Raw genomic sequence first — 11,843 nt, forward strand, 5'->3', positions numbered from 1 at the left:
CACTAGTTCATTTGTTATTATTTCAGCTGGATAGATAGTGAAAAGTTGTCAAAATGACAAAGTGTATGTTAATAGTAGTAATTGAAAGAATATAAATCTTTTTTTATTTTTATCTTGATGTTGCAAATAATAGCTATAGAAAATTTTAACCAGATGACATGTTGTAGCCTATTATATTTGTTTATTATTACTTTATTATTTTTATAGAAATGGACCAATATTTATTATCAGGCACTGCCAGTTTAGTTAAATGGAAACTAAATTCATTGTAGCTTCCTCTATAATATCCTAAACATAAAGCTGTAGATAATGTAAAAGATATCTCTAATTGTATAAGGCTTTAGATGTTCCCTTTTTATTAAAAAAAATATCATTCTTGTTTCTAGTGCAATATAAGGATTGGCAAAGACCAAAATGAACAACTAAATTATTAAATATATATGATATTTCTTTCTAATTAATATCACGAAAACTCTTTTTTTTTTTGGTCATTCTCCTCCAACTGACAAACGGAAAATAATTTGTTTTCCTTTCTCCATGTACAATAAATGAGAGTCTCGCATTGACCTGACAAATGAAATATTTAAACGTTTCCGTACCGTTTCTCCAACACATTCTGATAGTACCTCTTTGTGTAATTATTATAGTCATTGTGTTGGAAATTAATAGTTTGAAAAATAGTGTTTATTTTACTTTAAAGAAAACACATTTGCTGGATATATAAATGAAAAAAAATTAAACGGTTGACTTCCAGAAAAAAACAACAAAGTAGCCGTTGCACCAAAACTTTGCAGGATCTCTAAAATATTATATTGTCAGATTTTCATTCTTCTTGATTTCGCGATCTAAACGGGACGGACCTTACAAAACCAATAGCGGCTATTCCCCTTTCGGCGGCATTAAAAGGAATGGTACATTAAATTTATAGAAGCCCGTCGTGGTCAAATATTTTACAAAGGAAAGGCATTTGCACAGCATATAGATTGGCTGTAGTTACCATCATTTTGTACACTGGCTGTATTGTCATGAAAAATACTCCCCATTATTCCTGAGCTACGGAAAATGTCCAAACAGTTGACTTATGGGAACTAATCAAGCGCCACTGTCATTCCATTGTGTCTCTATAGGGTTAACTCATTAGCAGCTGTTTGCTGTTCACGGTAATCGGGTGACTCGCTCCCTAAACCTTTGTTTGATCATAGGTTCAGGATTCTCCATTGTGGTCGCACCCTTGACTTAACAACATCTCAGGTCACCTTCTAATTATTCTCTTTAGTAAAAAAAATAATTAAATTGAACAAAAAAAAAAGAGAAACTTTCATATGGCTTATCTGTCTTAATTGTTGTATAAACAATCATTATTTAAAATACTTCAAAAAAACAAACAAAGAATATGTAAGGAAAAGAACTGCACACGCACCTATAGCCATATCTCTCCATACTGTAAGATATATTTTCCTTAAATAATATCAAACTAAATTAATCTAATACTAATAATTAATTAATTATTTAATTATAATATTATTATTTTTAATTATTTAGTTATTTCCCGTTGTCCTCCATTCTGTTCTTTTGTCCTCACGTTGTCCTCCATACCATTCTCTTGTCGTTCCGTTTTCCTCCATCCAGCTCTCTGGTCCTCCCGTTGTCCTTCAACCATCCAACTCTCTTGTGCTCCCGTTGTCCTTCATCCACTTCTCTTGTCCTCTCGTTTTCCTCCATCCCATTCTATTGTCCTCCCGTTTTCCTCCATCCCATTCTATTGTCCTCCCGTTTTCCTCCATCCCGTTCTCTTGTCCTCCCATTGTCCTTTATCCAGCTCTCTTGTCCTCCCATTTTCCTCCATCTCGTTCTCTTGTCCTCCCATTGTCCTTTATCCAGCTCTCTTGTCCTCCCGTTGTCGTTCATCCAGCTCTCTTGTCCTCCCGTTGTCCTCCATCCCGTTCTCTTGTCCTCCCGTTGTCCTCCGTCCCGTTCTTTTGTCCTCCCGTTGTCTTTCATCCAGCTCTCTTGTCCTCCCTTTGTCCTTCATCCACTTCTCATGTCCTCCCGTTGTCCTTCATAAACTTCTCTTGTTCTCCCGTTGTCCTTCATTCCGTTCTTTTGTCCTCCCGTTGTCCTCCATCCAATTCTATTGTCCTCCCGTTGTTCTCCATCCACTTCTCTTGTCCTCCAGTTGTCCTTCATCCACTTCTCTTGTCCTCCCATTGTCCTTCATCCACTTCTTTTGTCCTCCAGTTGGCCTCAATTCCGTTCTTTGTCCTCCCGTTGTCCTCCATCCCGTTCTCTTGTCCTCCCGTTGTCCTTCATCCAGCTCTCTTATCCTCCAATTGTCCTTCATCCAGCTCTATTGTCTTCCTATTGTTCTCCATCCACATCTCTTGTCCTCCCGTTGTCCTTCGTCCACTTCTCTTGTCCTCCCGTTGTCCTCAATCCCGTTCTTTTGTCCTCCCGTTGTTCTCCATCCCATTCTCTTGTCCTCCCGTTGTCCTTCATCCAGCTCTCTTGTCCTCCCGTTGTCCTTCATCCAGCTCTTTTGTCCTCCCGTTGTCATTTATCCACTTCTCTTGTTCTCCCGTTGTCCTTCATTCCGTTCGTTTGTCCTTCCGTTGTCCTTCGTCCCATTCTCTTGTCCTCCAGTTGTCCTTCATCCAGCTCTCTTGTCCTCCCGTTGTCATTTATCCACTTCTCTTGTCCTCCCATTGTCATTTATCCACTTCTCTTGTTCTCCCGTTGTCCTTCATTCCGTTCTCTTGTCCTCCCGTTGTCCTTCATCCAGCTCTCTTGTCCTCCAGTTGTTCTTCTTCCAGATCTCTTGTTCTCCAGTTGTCCTTTATCACAGCTCTTTTGTCTTCCTGTTGTCCTTCATCCTGTTCTCTTGTCCTCCCGTTGTCCTCCATACAGTTCGCTGGTCCTTCCTTTGTCCTCCATACAGTTCGTTGGTCCTTCCTTTGTCCTCCATACAGTTCGCTGGTCCTTCCTTTGTCCTCCATACAGTTCGCTGGTCCTTCTTTTGTCCTCCACCCCGTTTTCTTGTCCTCTCGTTTTAGTAGCCCTTTGTTCTCTCCTCTTCTTCAGTTTCGAGCTTTAGATTTTCCTCAATTCTCTCGACATCCTGAAAGAAAAGAAGATAATTACGTCCTATGCGTACCCAACATGTTAAGCTCTTCTAAGCCATTGGTTCACCTGGCTGATTCAGGCAACATTCCGTGTTGTAATGGCGCTGGTGAACAAGAAGCACTTCAATGATTTCGTCCTAGCGTAGGAATGTGGACAATAGGATGTCCGTTGCACTCTGCGAAGCATATTACAATGTTATTGATATTTTAATGAGTGGTATGGAGTGTTAATTGAGTTTCAATAAATGAATAATTATTTGGCTATTAGTAAAAATGAACGAATTGTTTGGATTATTAGATTCGTGATTAGTTGGCAATAGTTCGTATTTTTCTTTCTATTTTTAAAAAGTAATTAGAGGAATCTATTTTAAAATTATTAGGTGTGACAGCACAAAACTAGCGTAAAAGTTGTCGCCCCTCATGTAAAACAAGAGACTGCGCGTATATAAATAGACAGACAATGTATGCACGCAATTCAAATAATCCCACATTGTGTATTGGGAGTAATGTAGATCTAGTTCCTGTGTAACATTTGTACATTCTTTCTGAAATTTTCCTTTGCATTGAACCTCACAGGTAAGCAGTCTGGAATAATAATCGATTGATAGAATAGTATAAAACGATATTGAACATTATTTTTTATATAAACATAACTAAATAAAAACCACAATATTTAAAAGAGTTAACTATATATGTAAATATGTGCTCAGGTAGATTGAAATTTTGTAAAAATCGGTTCCTTAATGTTCTTTACTATTTAAATCTGAATAAATAAATTAAATTTAGTTCATTATGCGACTTAGCTAGGGACTATTTCCGTAGAACTGTAAAAAAAAAAAAAAAATTACTGCGCGCTATGTGGAAATACAAATACTTAATGTTATTTTGTTTGTAAATATTAGTAAATTTCCCCTTACTGACCTTACATTCTTTTTGTCAGTGGATATAAGGTCATCTGTTTCTATGGCCGACGGTTAACGAGGGTGTCATGTGGGTAGCAATTAACAACAATTTTACTTTCCTCCATTAGAGTTGGGTGGGGCTCGGGGCGCCATTAAAACCCCGAAATTAAAAAACCCAGTCTCAACCTAGGTTCGAACCCGGGACCCCATATTGTTTTCTACATGTTTAGAATAGTTTATATTAGAATATCACAAACCAATACTTAGTGAGAGAAGTAACGTGTACAAAATGTGTACCACACTGACAGATTGAGTGAGTTGGTATAAGCTATATATATGTATAAGTCTTTTCCTTACGAGAAATTATAGAAATGTATCCGACACATGGATCGCAAAGAACCTTTGCAACCTAAATAAGCTTTAATTTTTTAATCGAAATTCAAGTATATATCTTCATTATATTTCTTGCATAGCATCAAAATTACAAAGGGCTGAGGCTTGCATTAGCTGAGTGTTGTGGAATGTGGAGTGTGAGGGTGTGTTTCCAAGGTGATGAGGAAGAATGGGAGCATCAATTTTTGGTCTATGAGAATGATGAAATCAAGACAGTGTCTGTCATAATTTAAGAACGTTAGTCGATCTAGAGACACGAAAAATGTAAAGACGTTTTGTTTTTTGTTTTATTTTGTGTGTTATATTTTGCTCAAATATCATTTCATGTTATTTTGTACTAGATTTATATCTCATTTCAAGTTGAATCTATGTATATTGTAATAAAAGTTAAATTAACATTTTGTTCACCACAGAAGTTTGTACAAGTCATTTAAAATGTATTATTAAAAATGAAATACGCCTAAATCGGTTTAGTTGTATTAGCAACAAACGACCTACTGACATACAAAAGGGATGTTCCCCAAATCGTTGACTTTTCAATTTTGTTTTTCACAACAACTTTCTCTACTCACTCTGTGGTGGAATCTTGTAAACGTTTTTCTCCCACTTCCCATTCTCGGATCAAGCTGAAACTTTGCACAATTATTCATTTTCGACGAGAATCAATAAAAAGAAATTAATCAATTAGTTAATCAATCAGTCTCAATTAATTAATTTTTCTTTTATGTGGAAATGTACATAAGCTAAGGGAAGATAAACCTTGTTTAAGAGAATTAGATCGTTCGCTACAAAATTCTATAAACTTGAAAGTTGTGCTTAACAAAAATTAATTATAAAATTATAAAAATATTTCCAATGCCACAAATTTATTATTGTTAGTCGAGATCTATTAAAAATTAATTACATAATTGATTAAAAAGATTGACGTAATATCACTTGATATTAGTTTTGCTTTCAAAAAAGTATGTTTTAGGAATCCCCTTAAGGGGAATCACACTACTGTTTTAAAAGAGAAAGTATGTATATAGCATGAGTATGAATCTAATAAAATTCAAAACAATAATTAACAAGCAGTGTTTCATATTACTCAAGTAGAGCACAGTGTACATTATTCTAACGGAAATGTAACCCAACTGCAAAAGGGAAAGCTTTTTCATTGAAGCCTTGAATGAGACATTTGCCCTTCGACATACCATAAATTAGAATATTAGATAATCATTCAATAACTTCAGTTAGGCCAGGTTTACATTGAACCATATCATCCGTTTACTGAGTAAAATGAATATTAACAATGTAATAATCATATATGGCATTTTATGGCATTTTACGTCTCGTGAGACGATCTTTTCCCTTTGCAACTTCTTGTGTGACTAAAGAGGCCAATCCTTGATACACAGCTGCGATCACAGGTTGGGCATATAAAATCACCAGGCGCCATTGCATTTTCACCCTTCTTTCTGCTTCTGTTGTGTATGACATCTGCAATCTGTGACCCTTCCTTTATGCTCTCTCTCCATGTGGATCTGTCCAGTGCCACCTCTTCCCAGTTGCCAGTGTCGATTTTGAAGAGCTTCATGTCGCGTTTGCATACATCCGTATAACGTAAAAGTGGGCGACCAGCGGCTCTCCTGCCTTCAATTAGATCGCCATACAGGATGTCCTGTGGAAGTCGACCTACTGGCATTCTACGAACGTGGCCAAGCCAGCCAAGGCGTCTGCTGCTGATAACAGAGCGGATGTCCTGGCATCCTGCTCTATGTAGCACTTCCTCATTTGTTATCTTATCTTGCCACCTTATTTTAAAGATCCGCCTTAGGCATAATCATAACAGTAATAAATCTCCATATGATGTGGTATCATGTCTTCAGTTGGCCGGAGAATGAGACAGTGCCGAAAACACGTTCGATAGGTTCACGTCTGTTACTTTCTGTTACTTCCTGTTACTTCCTGTAAAGGGTTTGTGGTTGTTAATAGTTTGCAGACCAGTTTATAGATTCTGATATTCATGCTGAAAATATTGAAACTTGCCTTTTTACCTGCCTAAGTGGACCACCTATTCTGAGTTTGTGTTTAAACACAAACTGCCACAAACTATCCTTCTTGCTTTGTTAAGCTATACATTTGATCCGAAATACAGTGCAAGGTTGCTAAGTAAAATTTAGTCATTTGGAAGACCTAATTTTTGTTTTCATTAAAAAGCGTCTTTTTTTTTTTCAACAGATGGCAGCTACACATTTTGTATTATTTCTGTTCCTGGCAACAACCAAGAGCGTTGCTGAAATATCAACAACCACAAGACCCACGACACATACTACTTTGACTCAGCCAGAAAACAGCGCACATAAGCCAGGAGTTAGTCAAGGACATTTGGTCGAGCAGACAACCGAATCATTTCTTTCAAAAAATGTCAACGCCATGTTTGCACCAATAAGAGATAAAAATAAAATACATTCTCTTGCCGCCAAAACGATTGACATACCCGAAACGATGGCAAAGTTTCTGAGCAAGCACGTAGCTTCCGGTCTGAGTGGTGTTAGTCCAAGCCAACAGCATATGATGAATATACAAGGCCTGGATCAAGCCCTGGACAGAATGCTGGCTGGCCAACCTCCAGACTCTCGGATTATGAAAATATTCAACGAGGCCAAAGACCAGTCGGGTGTGGACCTTAACTTTAAGGACATGCTCGAAGGCTCTGGAGAAATGGAGAACAAAACATCAACAGACAAGAATAACGCCTCGCAAGACGACAGCAGTGTAGAAGACCTCATTAGGTTCCTTTGTTCGGTATTTGGCGGCAGTACGTATATCACGGATGTGATTGAGAAAATTAAAGGAATTCTAGACAGAACAGCCTTCGTTTTCGACGTGGACTGCTCGCCAGTGGTCAAGGCTGCACGCTGCCTTCTTGATATCCTTCTATGCATTTTCGCTGGCAATGCAGAATCCTCCCTTGAGCAGCTCAAGCCGTTTATGACTAAGCACTATACCATTCTCTTTCGTGCTGTGACCCAATTCTTTAATATTCCAGAGAAAATTGCTAATGTTTTTATGGAGTCAGTCAAAAAGTCCACCCGGCAAATTATGACCTTCATTTCAGAGAATCCAAATTTCGTGGACATGGTCATATCATTTATCAGACCAGTTGACGCTCAAGGTGTTGATCAAAACCTAATAAAAGGATCGGACAATTTTGAGCAAAGTGAAAGAAAGCATATAAAAGTTTGTTATCAAGTCGATATTCCATCTCCACACAGCGAAAAGACATCTGACATCGATACTACGAACCAAGAGGACACTAGCATCTTTTCCATTTTTAACGGATCTGCCGATACTGTGGGCAGGATAAAAAAAGTAATCGAGCTCGTCCAGGCTTTGCTTCGGGGAAAGCGATCTCTGACGGAGACCGTATCGCTCGGTCAACAAGCACTGGAGGCGGTGTCACCTCTGCTACGCTGGAATGTAGAGTACGACCACTTTCACAAGCTGGTTCTATTCCTTGATAGGGTTATGTGTGTCATGAGGGACACGCCGGATTCGGACGTCAAAGATGGCCTGACCGAGGTGGGCAATGAGTCCACCCAACTCTTGGTGGCTGCAAAAGAATTCCTCCGCTCAGGAGGAGCCAAGGCAAGCGCTACAAGCTTGATTGAACAATTGAGAGCATTTCTGGAACGCCTGCTTTCGACTGTAAACACATGGGATAACCAAAAATCCTCGGACTATATGCATTAACTCAATATAAAAAACTTGACCTATAAAATCAATTAGGTCTACATGCATTACAGACTTAGCCGTCTTTAAGATGTTTTAGAATTTATTTTAATAAGCCAATTTATGATCGTTTTATTTTAATAAATAAAAGCTATCTAGTAGCCTAGTTTTCCTATCAACATGGCGAAAGTATGCATGTATTAAAAGTTAGGTCCACAGGGCACAGACTTGTTCAATGAAACCCATGTAGGGGTGGCAAACGGTTAACTCTTTCCTGGTTATTTTGTACTGTCTCGAATGTTTCTTGTTTCAATTAACTTGTTGTAATAGCGGGTTAACAATATGTACATGCATTATTAAAGTTCAACTTTATTTCTAAAAGGGAGTGTTTTACATAGTTATTGTATAACCATTGTGTATCTTCTCATCTCATTTTAATAATAGATTACTAGATGATAAATACAGCAACCAAACACACACTCTGGCAGATACAAATAATAAGGAATAGAATAAGACAAAATAAGATAAGATAATTTGTATTGATCCAATCAAATAAAAATTTAGTTTGACTACAATTGACAACCTCAGCGTAACTACTGTACATTAACAATATAGATGCAAATACGAACAACATTCACACACGAAAACACATACACACTCATAACCAGCGCTTTATAAATTAGACTTCCAAGTACTTCTCGATGACGACAAGTGATCTTGTAACACTCTGACCGAAAGTTTTAGTTCTAATGGAAAGGAGACGACCACTTAAATTCTTTCAGATCTTATGTAACCGTGGTTTAATGGATGCAGGTTATCTTTAAGAATCGTGAGTGTTTTGGAAAGGCATCTTTCATGAAATAGCTCTTCAAGAGGTGGTAGCTGTGTTCGAGTGATATACGATGCTTTTTTAATTAGTCTATTTAGTCTTAGTCTTTGTGCCAGTGAAGTAGTACCATACCAGCAGAAAGAGTGCAGTAGGCTATTTCACTTGACAAGACAAACCCAATTGCGACCTCGTATATTTTGCAACATCTGACGCAGAATAAGCCGATGTCCGCCTAGAGTCTATTTAAATTTTCTATTCGTCTTTTTAACATGTTTTGGGCAAGAGCTTTGGGCCTCACATATACTGTGTCGCTCATCCTTTTTGAGAACTCTCCAGCTGTCTCTTTCAAGGGCCCTCTGCTACCACCTGCTTTTCTCTATGCCAATGAGGGCAGAGTGGCTTCTAAGTTGATCTTTATAGCGAGTCTCCTACAAACTCACTAAAAAGGATCGCCTTGTGGGATAGGTTCCTCACAAAGCGCAGTTGTCGAATAGTAAGTAGTGCTTCTACCCTATAATCTTCAAATACAAAAACAGAATCTAATAAAATACTCAGAAAGACACAAAAAAAGGCACATTCCTCGTTCCATATGCTAGCACAAATTTGTACAAGTGCTCCTTCTTCCCTAGTGCTATTAGAGCATGGCATGGGTTGCCTGAGCTAGCCAGGAAAACCAGTGAGTTAGCAGAATTTAGGTCATTGGTTAATATGCATGACTAAATGCATGACGTGTATGACATCATCATCTTCTTTTTTGAAGTATCGTCTGTAATATATAGTATGAGTTGTAAAATTTATTCGTCCACGTAAAATACTGCACTTTCCTGTAATCTTCGAGCTACACTATTTATAACTATAATAATATGATTTGTAATAAAAATATTAAATTAAAATAATTTATTGATAGCTTAGTTATTAATTTAAATATAGAAACCTATAAGCAGATCTAATTTGTTGGATTTTGATTTTATAACTTGGTAACATTTAAAAAAAAAAAAAAAAAAAAGCCAATTTTTTTAAAAACCTAAAATGAAAAATTGTAAATTTTTCATTTAGAAAAAAAAAAAAAAAAAGCATCGGTGAAAGTGCCGAAACCCGGGATCGAACCAGGGACCTTTAGATCTTCAGTCTAACGCTCTCCCAACTGAGCTATTTCGGCTGCCAAGAGTTGTGTGTTGATACAAATCCAATTATTAAACATGTTTATATTAAAATGGGAACCATGTGTTTCTAGATCTATAGGTTAAAAAATATGCTAATCAAATATTTTAAATCTCAACTGCAGCTAGCTTACAATAACCTTGATTCACATTTTACAAAAGTATAGATCTTATCTAGACCTAGATATCTAGATCTAGGTCACGATCAATACGGCGTATGCTAAAAGAAAACGCAAGCAGACACCAACAGCAATGCGACGAAATAACTGGTACATTATAGATCTAGATCTAGTACATTCTACATTTAGGCCTACATTCTTACAGTATTAGATCGAGATTTTAACTCAAATTTTTAGGGAAAATCCTTAAATTTATATAGATCTACCTTTTTCACCTAGAAATATTTGATTCCTTCATTTTAATATGCTATCGAAGATAAGTGAAAAAAAAATACATAGTAGGCCTTAGTAGGGTGTTTCTCGAGAGAAGGGGGTGGGGAGTGACGTCACATAATTTATGGGTGAAAAAAGTGTGTAATATTATAAGGCGATTTGTTTCTCAACTTACTTATGACTAAACGGTCGAATTTCTCCCGACTGTCGTACATCTTACATTGTTATGTTGACGACTTCGGCGTAAAAAAGAAAAAGAAAGGCCGCGATAGAAGGTTATGTAATACGAAGATGCTTTTACGGGCTTATTATAAATATCATCCCCATTTCAAACGTACAAGGCTGCCTCCTTTTTTTTTTAACATGCGCTTTTCTGACTATGAAAAAAAAAGATACGCCATAAAGGAAAATGAAAAGGTAATTTCTGAAGATCAAAACGCTGAAAAACGCTTGACGAACCCTGCTGGGGTTGCTTGCAGCGCTAGCCAGACCTCCTTACTGGATGGAGTGAGATCCTGCTGCCTCGACTAATTTAAACTAATCTCCAGTTAGATTGTTTTTCAAGCATACAACTAACTCTTACAAATTATTCACGAAACAAAGACTAAACGGATTGGCATTGACGACTAATTTATTGCGTAAATTTGGTGTCCAAATATATTACGTATGATGAGCCTAAGGGATGCAACTCAACGCGGTCTCAATGTAAAAGATAAATAATACTGTATTGTTTATAAAAGGTGTGAGACGAAGACAATTTTAATAAACATAAAATATTCGTCTTGGATATCAGGTCTACGAGGTTTTTCCAACAGGGTTCACTGTCGTCGCCACTGTCTACTTGTTCCTGCAGGTTTCACTGTTGCCTCCTATGCCTTCATATTGTTGACACTCTAGGTTAGGCACTCAACGTAAAGGCATGCAACTCAACACAGTTTAACAGGAAATAAATAGTTGTGTTTATTCACTATGGTAAACACATAACATCCTTCAGCTTCCTCAGAGTCTTATTACTAAGTATACCAGTCCTTTGCTACTTAACCCGAATGTGGACCAACGACAGCCTTCCCCGCTTCGCTCCAGGTCCCTACTACAACCTTCAGGCAGCACAAAAGTTGGCCACTTAGTTTCCCAAACATTCAGACTCTTCACAATCCCTGATGCACTGTTATTCTCTCCATTCTAGTGTCCTCCTGTTTACGTTCAACAGTGCGCTAGTGCGCACCAAGCACTGGTGCAAGGCAGGGTTACAACAATATGTTCCTACATGGTTCACTTAATTACTTCGTTACTACAGGGTCACATTCTGTCTCTGTGGTTGTTTCAAGAACGGT

At 37.6% G+C, this 11,843-nt stretch overlaps 1 protein-coding gene and 1 non-coding gene across 3 annotated transcripts; one reads left to right on the forward strand and one right to left on the reverse strand.

Moving 5' to 3' along the window:
* Nucleotides 1-9,568, forward strand: LOC106074373 (uncharacterized). Of its 2 annotated transcripts, none has more exons than XM_056016040.1 (2): nucleotides 1-63; nucleotides 6,635-9,568. In XM_056016040.1, exon 2 carries the CDS (start codon nucleotides 6,635-6,637, stop codon nucleotides 8,147-8,149), a length of 1,515 nt encoding a protein of 504 aa, XP_055872015.1. In that variant the 5' UTR covers nucleotides 1-63; the 3' UTR covers nucleotides 8,150-9,568. The 2 variants fall into 2 exon arrangements, with proteins under 2 accessions (XP_055872015.1, XP_013090591.2); XM_013235137.2 differs by lacking the exon at nucleotides 1-63 and adding an exon at nucleotides 3,595-3,695.
* Nucleotides 9,569-10,043: 475 nt separating this feature from the next.
* Trnaf-gaa (transfer RNA phenylalanine (anticodon GAA)) lies at nucleotides 10,044-10,116 on the reverse strand. Its single transcript has one exon. It is a non-coding gene; the product is annotated as a tRNA-Phe (tRNA).
* Nucleotides 10,117-11,843: the final 1,727 nt, after the last annotated feature.

This window comes from Biomphalaria glabrata, chromosome 17, assembly GCF_947242115.1.
Source record: "Biomphalaria glabrata chromosome 17, xgBioGlab47.1, whole genome shotgun sequence".
NCBI classification, from domain to species: Eukaryota; Metazoa; Mollusca; class Gastropoda; family Planorbidae; genus Biomphalaria; species Biomphalaria glabrata.

Bases quoted from the DNA above. Each gene is read 5' to 3' on its own strand.
- LOC106074373 (XM_056016040.1), top strand. From the start codon at position 6,635: ATGGCAGCTACACATTTTGTATTATTTCTGTTCCTGGCAACAACCAAG.